General features: G+C 31.2%; 1 protein-coding gene across 1 annotated transcript in view; it reads left to right on the top strand.

The window, feature by feature from the left end:
* The window catches only part of LOC145325844 (sialin-like), a 41,274-nt gene that overhangs the window by 4,002 nt on the left and 23,814 nt on the right, over positions 1 to 13,458 (top strand). Inside the window, exons 4-8 of the mRNA XM_080168814.1 lie at positions 2,631 to 2,685; positions 6,023 to 6,080; positions 10,818 to 10,855; positions 11,414 to 11,458; positions 12,598 to 12,673. Coding sequence (XP_080024940.1) covers positions 2,631 to 2,685; positions 6,023 to 6,080; positions 10,818 to 10,855; positions 11,414 to 11,458; positions 12,598 to 12,673 — 272 coding nt within the window. The remainder of the gene's footprint in view (positions 1 to 2,630; positions 2,686 to 6,022; positions 6,081 to 10,817; positions 10,856 to 11,413; positions 11,459 to 12,597; positions 12,674 to 13,458) is intronic.

The following is a 13,458-nucleotide window of genomic DNA, read 5'->3' as shown; positions in this document are numbered from 1 at the left end:
TCAAATGCTAAATTTTCAATAAATTCACAAATAAAATCAGGATCTAAAACTTGTTAATCCTGTCAGAAGCCATTTCTTCAACATATATAATAACAATTCAATATTTGGATAATTCTAAGAAATAAGCAAGGAAAACTACATCCATAAAAGTAAAGCCAAACAAATAAAAAAGTCAGACTAACAAACAGTAAAAAATATTTTAGACATAATTAAATAGATGCATCGCGAATAACATAATACGTAAAGAATCCATATTCTCAAAGCCAAAAAATCTAATAAATAATATAGACTTGAATAGAGTTGCTATGCTTTCTAAAATGTACCTTTCTGTCACAGGAATTAAAATGCAAGCTTTGAAATGAAGAGGACAATTCTAACCAGCCTGAATTAAAGATAATAGCTATTTGTTACGCACAGAAGGGAGGAACATACGGACGGACAGACCTAAGATAATAATAGAAAAAAGTTATTTATTGGAAGAAAGTCTTCATTCAATCTTTTAAATTCAATATTAGGATTATTTAAGAAAAGTGAAGATTAGTGTACATTTTCAAATCAATGCTTTTATATAAATAGCGTCTTTCAGTCCGTTCTTACGTCCGTCTGTACGTCCGTCCGTAACGGATAGCTTTTTTCGTTAATTTAGACATGCTAGAATTGTCCTATCGATTTCAAATTTTGCATGGTGATTCCTTTAGTAGTTAGGTACGATTTAGAAAGCATAGCAACTCTATAATCATCACCAAAATCATCCGATTGATCTGATTTTTGGTATATTGATTCCTGTGACAACAAAGTATAATGTAATAAGCGAAGCAACTCTATAATCAAGTCCTAAAAATGTAAGTATGTCCATAAACATTATCCTGTAGCAAGCAGTTTTTTAACAAATTTACTTTTAATTTTGCTTCGACTCTTATACATTTATATTATGATTATTCAGTTCTGACACTATACAGGTGTTAATGTCCGTTTGTCCTACCGTTTCAGTGCTTCGCTTTTATGGATGTTGTTATCCTTGTTAAATCAATGATTTTATATAAATAGCGTCTTTCAGTCCGTTCTTACATGATAAAGGTGCCTCTTAAAAACTAATTAACATTTAATTCGTCTTTTTTAGCTCCAAACACAAAGTAACATAGTTTTAGATTGGCTTAGAAACCGATTAATATTCGCTGGTTTAGAAACAGGTTTTCAGCTATTCTGAAAAACCATGTAAAACATCGTATTATAGACAATTATGTACGAATAATAAAATGTAAATTATAAAAGATAGTAGTTTTGTTAGCCTGAGCCTTGGGTCCCTCGGCGCTAACAAAACTGGTTTAACTTATAATCTTTAATTTTAATATCCGCTGGAAGCTGTCTATTAAAAGATGTGAAAAAAACAAGGATGACAACATCCATAAAAGCGAAGCACTGAAACGGTAGGACAAACGGACATTAACACTTGTATAGTGTTAGAACTTAATTATCATAATATAAATTTATAAGAGTCAAAGCAAAATTGTAAGTAAATTTGTTGTAAAACTGCTTGATACAGGATAATTTTTATGGACATACTTACATTTTTAGGGCTTGATTAAAGAGTTGCTTCGCTTATTACATTATACTTTGTTGTCCCAGGAATCAATATACAAAAAATCAGATCAATCCGATGATTTGATCACATAAAAATTTGTTGTTAAAAAAGTAAAAAAAATCAACATGTTTAAAATGGACGTACGGACATTTTGGTAATGATTATAGAGTTGCTACGCTTTCTAAATCGTACCTAACTACTAAAGAAATCACCATGAAATCGATAGGACAATTCTAACATGCCTAAATTAACAGAAAAAACTATCCGTTACGGACGTACGGACGGACCGACCCTAATTATAGAAAAGCTTCGTTTTTAAAAACTATAACTAACCTGGAAATAATAGAGTATGGGGGTGATAAAAACGTTTTTTGAGATAGGCGTTTTCTGAGATGAGCGTTTTTTGAGATAGGCGTTTTCTGAGATGGGCGTTTTTTGAGATAGGCGTTTTCTGAGATAGGCGTTTTTTGAGTATAGCCATGATAAGCACCCCTCCTCATTATCTCAGCTTTTGCTTTTAGCTTTAGATCTATTTGTGTACCTTCCATGTCGAATACATATTAATAAATATACTCTAATTATAGAGTAGTTCCGCTATAAAATTATAAAATTGATATTTAGGATAAATACGTAAAACATTGCAGGAAATTTCAGGGATTTAAAGGGATAAGACAATAGCCGATAAATTAATGAACATTCTTAATGATGCTATACAAAACTACCCTTTTTGTTGATTAGTTTAGTGTGCAGAATTCACTTAATGAAACAACCAATCAAAATTCAATTAAACGAATTATAAAATTAAACAGCCCAAAGTTCTGGGACAATTTACTTATTTGGTTTATATTATGCATTTGTTAATCTCATATTTGATTTTTAAGTAATTGTAATAACTTTTTAGTAATCTTTTTAGAATAATTAATGATTTACTAATTTGGTTAAAATTATGCATTTGTTAATCTCATATTTGATTTTTATGTAATATCACTTTTTTACCAAATAATTAGAAATATATCCTGTTACTTTTAAATAATGATTATCTGTTTAGGTTTAACTTGAGTATTGCCATGGTATGTATGACGTCAGACCCAACTCAAATTAAGGTAATATTTATAAAAAATGCATTAGGTAAAGAATCTTAATTCAATTACTGGGTTAATAGGTTAATACCTCTTTTAATCAAATCTTAGTCTGAGAGTTATAGTCTTATTAATACCTTTCCAGTATGGCTTCGAAACTGATAAAGATCCGTAGATTAGAACCAGTTCTTAGTCATAATGAAAGATCATGTTTTGCATTACAGACAACTTTCTATGAATATTAAAAGAAATGTCATAAAATTTATTAGTTATTTATCATATCTATTATAGACAGCTTCCCGCAGATAATAAAATTAAAAATTATGAGATTTAAACCAGTTTTGTTAATTTCCAATGACCGAAGGCCCGGGCTAAAAAAAACAGGTATGATTTTTTAATTTTTTTAATATTCGTGGAATATCGTCTGTAATACAATGCTATTTATAGACTTTCAATGTGACTGAGAACCGGTTCTAATCCAGTGGATATTAATTGGTTTCAACACCGTATTGGAAAAGGATTTTTTCCTTTTAATTCTATTCAAATATTAATTCAAGGATATTATTATTTAATATGTACTTTCAAAGGATTAAAGAAAAGTGTTTTAAAAAGATCTTTTGATTTGTTGTGCATTTAAGAATTAATTTAAATCGTTAAAAAGTTATTTTTCAAAGAAAGGGACAATTTTATGTTTCAAAGCATCGGGATGTGTATGTATGTCCAATAGAAGCTTACACACGGCTACATTGGTAGATTAGCAATTTATTGAGAAGTTATAGTAGTTTTTCCATTATACTGGAAACCAAAGTTTTCAAAACATGATTTCTCAGTTGGATACTTAAAATACTTTGGGTGCTTTTAAAAAATCTTCATTGGGATTTACAAACCTTCAGTGCGAAACCTTGCCACATCTTATGAGTAGCGAAGCTATTTAATAATTCACTTTGTATGTCCGTCAGTCCATAACGCTAATTTGGAAATGTTATTTTGACAGCTGCTATTGAAGATGGACAGTAATAGTTATTTCTTTCATCGTATTATAAGCGGATTTCCGCGGATATAGAATGTACAATTATAAGATTAAAACCAGTTTTTTTAGCCCCGAGATGCCGAAGGCACGGGCTAAAAAAACTGGTTTTAATCTTATGATTGTACATTTCTATATTCGTAGAAAACTGTGTATAATACGATGCTAAACAGAACCCGGTATTAGTGTCGGACTGATTATGACGTAACAAAAAAAATTAGCCAATGAGAGGACATTATTGACCAATGGTAAAATTCATAGTGGCTTCTCATTGGCTAATTTTTTTTGTTACGTCATAATCAGTCCGACACTAATACCGGGTTCTGCTAGACATAGTTTTTTCGTATGGATGAGAACCGGTTCCTATCCACCGGATTCGAATGAATACGAGAAAAGTTTTTAGTAAAGATTCCAATAATATAAATTGTGTTTCTAGCTCTTTCTTTTCTTTGTTATGACAACTGAATATTTTCTATGTGACTCATTTGGTCCGTTTGTCAATTACATAATTTTTTTGCTTCGCTACTTCTTATACATCATCCTTGATATAATCTACAAAGAGGGTAATTTTTTATACATCAGTAAGATATTCACTATATTATCCCATAAGATTCCTGCCTTCAATGGATTTTGAAAATCCTTGCTGTACAAAGTCAACTTGAAAGAAATTTTTCTCATTACTCGAAAATTTCTTTGAAAGAATTTGCTAACAAGATTATTTTATTATATTTTCCATTGTGTTTCATTCTTATAGGTTTTCAGCAGAGGTCTAAAAGCAGGGAAAATACAATCACAATTATTTTCAATAAAATGATTTCATGTATAGATTGAAATTATGGCATTGGTTGAAATGTTCAGACATGAATTTAAAATTTTTCAAAATATTTCAGCCAATAATTTTCATAATTTTGTTTTATCATTACGATCATTGAACAATATTTTATTGTCCATTGTCTTATCTCTTACCCTTCTTTATTGGAAATTATGAAAGAGTTTTGGTTGATGAATTCTAAAAAAGGAAGATTTGGGAAGATTCTCAAAAAATACGGACTTATACAAACGGTCCTGGGGTTGCTAAGATCTTCAACGAAAATGGAGAGATAAAAAATCTATTTTGATTATAGTTTTATATAATATTTTTTTTATCAATATGGACAAAATTAATATCATAGTAAGATCGAATTTTTAAGATTTTATTGTACTTGAAAATTATAGCTTGACATTTTTAAACATAAACCATTTTAATTAAATGATTAGAATGATTTTTTTTTCTAGAATCGTATCTGTGATAATTCTACTTAAAATACTTGTTCAGGAATTTTGTTACATTTAAACACTTTGATTACACGACCTCTATCTGAAAGTTCTATCCTTTATTTTAGAATTCAACAGTACCTAAAAATCTCAACTGTGATAGGTCTACTTCCAATAGTTGTTCAGGAATTTTGTTACATTTAAACACTTTAATTACAAGACATTTATCTGAGAGTTCTATCCTTTATTTTAGAATTCAAAGTACCTGAAAATCTAATCAGCAATAAACACTTTAATAACAAGACATTTATCTTATAGTTCTATCCTTTATTTTAGAATTCAACAGTACATGAAAATCTCATCTGTGATAATTCTACTTCCAATAGTTGTTCAGGAATTTTGTTATATTTAAACACTTTAATTACAAAACATTTATCTGAGAGTTCTATCTTTATTTTAGAATTCAACAGTACCTGAAAATCTCAACTGCGATCATTCTACTTCCAATAGTTGTTCCGGAATTTTGTTGCATTTAATTACTTTGATTACACGACATTTATCTAAGAGTTCGATCCTTTATTTTAGAATTCAACAGTACCTGAAAATCTAATCTGTGATAATTCTACTTCAAATAGATGTTTAGGATTTTTGTTACATTTAAACACTTTAATTACAAAACATTTATATGAGAGTTCTATCTTTATTTTAGAATTCAACAGTACCTCAAATCTCATTTGTGATAATTATACTGCAAATAGTTGTTCAGAAATTTTGTTACATTTAGACACTTCGATTCAAGCCATTTATCTGAGAGTTTTATCTTTATTTTAGAATTCAACAGTACATGAACATTTTACCTGTGACAATTCTACTTCAAATAGTTGTTCAGGAATTTTGAGGGATTAAAACACTTTGATTACACGACCTTTATTTGAGAGTTCTATCCTTTTTTTAGAATTCAACAGTACCTGAAAATCTTATCTGTAATAATTATGCTTCAAATAGTTGTTTAGGAATTTTGTTGGATTTAGACACTTTGATTACAAGATATTTATCTGAGAGTTCTATCCTTTATTTTAGAATTCAACAGTACATGAAAATCTCATTTGTGATAATTCTACTTCAAATAGTTGTTCAGGAATTTTGTTACATTTAGACACTTTGATTACATGACCTTTATCTGTAAGTTATATCTTTATTTTAGAATTCAACAGTACCTCAAATCTCATTTGTGATAATTATACTGCAAATAGTTGTTCAGAAATTTTGTTACATTTAGACACTTCGATTCAAGCCATTTATCTGAGAGTTCTATCCTTTATTTTAGAATTCAACAGTACCTGAAAATCTCATCTGTGATAATTATGCTTCCAATAGTTGTTCAGGAATTTTGTTACGTTTAAACACTTTATTTAAAAATACAACAGTATTTATCGTCCATTGCATTATCTCTTAAGATTCCTAGATTATTTAACCTCGCCTATTATTAGTGTATACTACAATTTATGTTTTATGTTCAGAAAAATATCATCAATAACAGTTAGACAAATCGTTCCATTTTAGTAAAGATCTAGAGCAGGTTTTTGCCAAAATATAGGTTAACTTAAAATAAATGTATAAACCCCCAGAATTAACAACATCTCCCCCTTAAATTATAAAAATATCTATGTGTAAGGTAAAAAATGAATTAGAATTTATTTTTCATAGGTTTATTAGGTTAGAAATACAGAGCTAAATAAATAAACAACCTAAACTAGTAAACATCTCAACTAGGGTTGGGCCGGATATCCGGTTTGGCCGGTTATCCGGCCGGATACCGGATATAAAAACTATCCGTTTACAAGATATCCGGCTGATTTTTGACGCCGGATATCCGGTTATCCGGCCGGATATCCGGTAATTTGCCGTGTATCAAACGTGTTGCCCAGATATCCGGCATTAGAAATCAGCCGGATATCCGGTATCTGGTATCCGGCAAAAAAAGTATCTGGCCCAACCCTAATCTCAACCCCAATATACAAAAATAACTGGATATATGTATGTATGTTAAGGGAGGAAAGGGAATTTTGTGATGTATATCATTATGTTTTATTAAGTACGTTTTGCCATGCAATGGCTTAAAAACTATGAGACTATTATAGAATTGTGATTGGTTTGTACAAACCTGCGCAGTGTCCCAACTTATACACCACTAATGTTAATCTACATAGATGGTAATTGGGGATGTACATCAATTTTTTTATCAAGTGTCTTATCCTTTAACATCCCTGTAGTATATGGATGATCACATATAACTATTTTGAAACAGAGAAAGAGGTGACAATGGGCTGTTTATTACACTAGTCCCCAAAGTTTATAATAATGGTTTATTATTTGATGGCTTTTGAGACTTTTGTTGATTTTGATTGGTTGGTTTTATTAAGCTGAGAGTACAATCTAGATAAGGGCTAATTTTTTGTATCATCTTTGGGGATGTAAATCGATTGATCGGCCATTGTCTTATCCCTTTCGATCCCTGATTTTGAAATATTATTCTTTATGGTCTAGAAGGTTAAAAAAACATAGCTAAAAAAATATTGAATTTGCAGATCATATTCAGTAGAAAAAATAACATTTAAGACTTACATAAAAATATTTAAAGCAGTGTATATAAACGTTTTCTATTTCGGGAGGGGGGGGGGGGGGGGGGGCAAAGGACCGTAAATTACACTGGTACCCAAAGTTTTATAACCACATTCTTCTCTTAAAAACTGTGGGTGCTTTTTCATTGAATTTTGGTTATTTCCAGCTGGTGGTCAAATTTTCAGAATGAATTTAAATATTTTTGTCATCAATCTATTGTCCATTGTCTTATCCCTTAAAGTCCCTGAAAAATACAAAAGGTATTTTGTCACAACATGTAGATAACAGGGAGTAAGAGGACATTGGGCTGATTATTACATAATTCCCCAAGGTTTTATAATAATGTTTTCCTATTCGGTAGCTAAACTTTGGGCCATTTTACTGGATTTTGATTGGTTAGTTCATTAGAATTAATGTTCAAACGTTTCAACGACTAATTGTAATTTACGGAAGGGATAATTTTGTGTATCAACATTGGGGATGTACATAAATTTAGCAGGAATTATCTTATCCATTTAGATCCCGGGTCTGACATCTTTTGATGGGTTTAAAAGAAATGACATTTAATCTTTTATTTCTTGTTATATTAGTTAATTTTAATAAAACTTGCTACTAATTCCCGAAAATTAGACAATGGCCGAAAAATACAAGTATGTACTTTACATCCCCAATGTTGATATTCACAATTATCCCTAATGTAGATCACAATTAGGTTTGAACCGTTTGGACACTAAACTTATTGAACCAACCAATCAAATTCGATCCTTAAAGTTATTGAGCAACCGAATAAGAAAACGTTCTTATAATACTTTGGGGTCTAACTCTAGTGTAATAAACAGCCCAATGTCCCCTCCCTACCTGACTATTTCCACTAATTTAATATTTTGTTTCCAATAACTTCAAATTATATAAATGTATTTCTTCTTTTATTTTCTCAGTTTTTGGTTCAGACATTTTTTTATTGGTGGAATTAGCGTTTTTTCTTTAGAATGCAATTTCTATTAGCTGCACAGCTTTTCAAGAATTCACTTTTTATGCCCTTCAGTCTGTAATGCTATGAGAGAAATGCAATATTTTCATAGCTGATATTAAAGATAGACAGCTGAAATTTTTAGTGAAGATTCCTAGGACATATGCGCATATAATCTATACATTCTTTGGTCCGTCTTTCTGTCGGTCATGCTTAAAAAGATGTAAAGTTATTTTTATAAGGCTTTGTGATTTTCCTAGAGTTTTTGCTTATTCTCTCTCTTTTTTATTGGTAGGGGAACCAAGCATCTGCTCTATAACTCACTTTGTCCATGATTTGTTGTGCTTTGCTTCTCATGGATGTTGTCATCCTTGTTTTCTAATTATTTAAACTCCATAAAACAACGTGATTCCCTTCATGAATTTATCCTATTATAAAAGTAACAGGATGTCTATGTCAGACACCATGTTCCGAAAGGGTTGTTAACCGCAGAACTGATATAGTTCTCTTAAGGTTCTTATACGTACTAATCTAATTATCTAATCTGAATCATCCCCAAAAAAAACCTAGATCTGACACGTAGAATCTTTTATTAAAAGTGTTTGATAGACCCCCCGCCCCCCCCCCCCCCCATTTATATCTTTAAGAAGCTCCTAGACTAACATAGACATCATTTGTTGGTCAAGGAGAGGAGGGGGGCATCGTTTTAGCCAGCTACAAGTTTCACTTTATTAGAGTACATGATAATCTGGTGTAAGATCCAACTAGTAATAAATCCTTTTATATTGCACTCACGTAACCTCTTTGATTATAAACTTTGTATATCCTAGTTATAACAAATTAGGTAGGTACTGAATTAATTTTTAAGATATACTTAAGGAGAAAAAAATATTTCTAAATCAGAAGAAAACATACTTGGATTTACTTATTAAATGACTAATATTAATCAATTTGCATGTGATTTTTAAACCAAAGCTGTTCTCTAATTTTGGTGTGTCCGTCCGTCCCTAATGGTTAGCTCGTTAATTTAGACATGTTGAAATTGTACTATCGTTTTCAAACATTGCATGAAGATTTACGCAATTCTCCAACAAATGTATGTACAATTTTGTTTGTCCTTCCTTCTAATTTTAGAGCTTCGCTGTAATGGATGTTGTCATTCATGTTTAAGTAGAGAAAAATAATTATAATAAGAACAAAACATACTTGGCTTTAGTTATTAAAAAATCCGAAAATTAATTATTTTGTTGGAGTAAAGTTTGAGTAACTGAAAGGGAAGTTGGTAAAAAGGGGAGAAAAAAAAGGGAATGGGGTTAAAGGTAAATTTTCACTTAGAATTGCTTGTCAGAATCACATTCCCTTTTCCCTTAGAAAATCTAATTTTAATCAAATTGCATGTAATTTATATAATTATATACTTTGCCCCATTATTGTATTTAAACCCACACATTACATATTTAGATTAAAATTTAATAAGTCTGAACGCGATTACCCCCCCCCCCCCCCATTTAAAATTTACTCCTACCCTAGGGGTGCCGTAGGCACCCCCAACCATTTAGGAGGGGGTATTTACCCCCCCCAAACAATTTGAAAATAAGAAATCTCTAATAAAAAAAAAATTTTCCGCGCGCATTTTTAATGCTAAACATTTAATAAAAATTAAATTTCACCCCTGGGGTAAATTTTTTTTTGGGGGGGGTAAACTAAATTTACCCCTGCCAACAGATTTCAGGGGGGTAATTACCCCCCCCCCCCAAGCAAATTTTATCCCCCGGGGTAAAAATTTTGGGGTGGGTAAAAAAAAAATTTGCGGCTCGATTCGCGCGCCATTATACCCCCCCACCCAAAAAAAAACCGAATTACCCCCCCCCCCTTAAAAAAAATTTCCCCCCCCCAAAAAAAAAGCTTGGACGTCTATGACCTTAACCCATACCAGTCGGGCATAAATTATAGATGTTGGGAGAGAGGGGACATTGGGCTGTTTATTACACTAGTCCATAATAAAGTTTTCTTATTCGCACGCTCTTTAACTTTGGGGACTCTTATTGAATTTTGATTGACTTGTTCATTAAGTTGATTTTTAAATTGTTTCAACTACTAATTGAAATCTATAGGAATGTACTTCAATTTACCGGCCATTGTCTTATCCATTTAGATCTCTGATAAAGGAGTCAAAGTCCTTAATTGCTTCTATCACCCCTCTTTATTTGGCAACCTTTATTTCAAGGTCCTTTCTAAATTTTATAATCAATGGATAAAATGTAACAAAATGTTTGGGCACAGATTCTGAGCTTGAGTTTTCTTGGGATAAACCATTTCAGGTAAATATTTTTCTCGTATTCATTAGAATCCGGTGGATAGGAACCGGTTCTCATCCATACGAAAAAACTATGTCTAGCATCGTATTATATCCAGCTTTCTACGAATATAGAAATGTACAATCATAAGATTAAAACTAGTTTTTTTAGCCGGTGACTTCGTCACCTCGGGGCTAAAAAAACTAGTTTTAATCTCATAATTGTACATTCTATATCCGCGGAAAGCCGTTTATAATACGATGCGAGAAATAACTATTTACAGTATGGCTTCCAAACCGATTAATATCCGCGAGTAGTACCGGTTCTCAGCCATACTTATAAACCATGTATAGCATCGTATTACAGATGGAATGGATATTACAATGGAATATAAAATAAACTAAATAACTAGTTTTGTTATTTTTTTAAAACTTTTTATTTCAATATCCGCGAAAATTTGTTTATTATATGATGCGATAAATATATATTTTAACTATAAAGACTATAAAGACTTTATTTATTTGAATTACCTAAGTAAAAATTGTTTTACATATATTTTTTTTATAATTTCTTTGTATTTAGGGTTTAGCTCTTAGTTCTTTTTTCTATGGCTACATCATAACACAGGTTATTTTTAGTAAATCATATTTTGGTAGCAATCGTTTAAAAATATAATTTGATTTATATTGATGAAAATTGTTAACAAAATGTTTTGCATCAAATGCATACCTGTATACAGATATATCTATCTATCTTGTTATATGCATTAATTAAGATAAGTTTACCTTTCTTTTTATATGACAAATAAATTTTAGTCTAATTAAAAGATAAAAGGTTTGAGATTATAGAAAGAAATCGAAGCAAAAATCTATAACATCAAAAGTTAGGTAGTATTCAGGAATCAAAAGGGATAAGATAATGGCTGATAAATTGATGTACATCACCGTTAGTGCTACACAAATTTACCCCTTTTGTAGATTATTGATGGGGATTAAAACGTTTGAACACTTAACTTAATGAATCAACCAATCAAAATTCACTAACAATCCTCTTAGTTATAAAGCCAACTAAGAAGAAAACGTTATTTTATAACTTAACTAGCGGCTTCGCCCCTATCCTCTAGATTCTACTTTATGGAATAATATCCACATATATCTGATATCCATTATTCCATTACTAACATTTGTTGTTATAGATTTTTAGTGGGTATACAAGTGATAGATGGGGTGGTAGAAATATTCTACTCTATGGAATAATATCCATGTACATCTTGTATCCATTATTTCATTACTAACTTTTGTTTTTATAGATTTTTGGTGGGTATACAAGTGATATATTGGGTGGAATAAATATTCTACTTAATGGGATAATATCCACGTATATCTGATATCCATTATTTCAGTACTAACTTTTGTTTTTATAGATTTTTAGTGGCTATACAAGTGATAGATGGTGTGGTATAAATATTCTACTTTATGGAATAATATCCACGTATATCTTATATCCATTATTCCATTACTAACATTTGTTGTTATAGATATTTGGTGGCTATACAAGTGATATATTGGGTGGAAGAAATATTCTACTTAATGGGATAATATCCACGTATATCTGATATCCATTATTTCAGTACTAACTTTTGCTTTTATAGATTTTTAGTGGCTATACAAGTGATAGATGGTGTGGTATAATTATTCTACTCTATGGAATAATATCCATGTATATCTTATATCCATTATTTCAGTACTAACTTTTGATTATTATAGATTTTTGGTGGGTATACAAGTGATAGATGGGGTGGTAGAAATATTCTACTCTATGGAATGTTAGTTCTTAGTTTAGGTAAGCTTCTTTGCCAACTATAAAAAATCAGCCATGTGACGTCATAAAAATGAGAGAGATGATAGGAGAAATGGGAAAGTAAACCCTTGAAAAAAAGATGGATAATCCCTCTGTAACGGATCGGACGTTCTTGTTGTCTTTTTAAAAACCAAGATAGCCCGCCTCGAGCGGTGTTGACGGCGCTACTCGTTGAGTTGGTAACGTTGCGGCTGAGAGAATACAAGAGCGAAGCGACTCGTTCCCTTTGTTGAACGTCTCCGATACGCAAAGAATAGAACTATTCAAGAGTACCCACAGGGGATTTGTAAGTTTCTGGATAATTAATGGCAGCTAGGAATAGCTGCATAAAAATTAGGATTAGATCCTCCAATAAAGACTAATTCTGCGGAACTGATATATTTTCAATAGACAAACATAGTTTACACAAATTAATGAATACATATATACATATAGGAAAATTACAGAGTATTGGAGGGCGTTTCTGATCATACAGGGATGGCTAGGGATACACGTAGGTCTGCACATGACATTTAAGCAGGCCGGAGTGTATGCTGAGTTTCCCGAATAGTCACGTTCAGTTGTGCCGGGGAAATCTCCGTGATGCATTGAGGATGCCGTCCCTGGATATCTGGAGCCTTTCTAATAAAAGTACAAAAGTTAGATATCTCCTAAAAACCTACACGCGTAGACTTAAAAGGTCAAATGTACATATTTATACTGCGCATAAATATGTATTTTGACTTCTTGGAAAATTTCCAGAGCTCACATGATAAAATCATACAATT

Source organism: Acartia tonsa, chromosome 8, assembly GCF_053477335.1.
Source record: "Acartia tonsa isolate MP-2025a chromosome 8, ASM5347733v1, whole genome shotgun sequence".
NCBI lineage: Eukaryota > Metazoa > Arthropoda > Copepoda > Calanoida > Acartiidae > Acartia > Acartia tonsa.
This window is presented reverse-complemented; position numbering and strand designations above follow the sequence as displayed.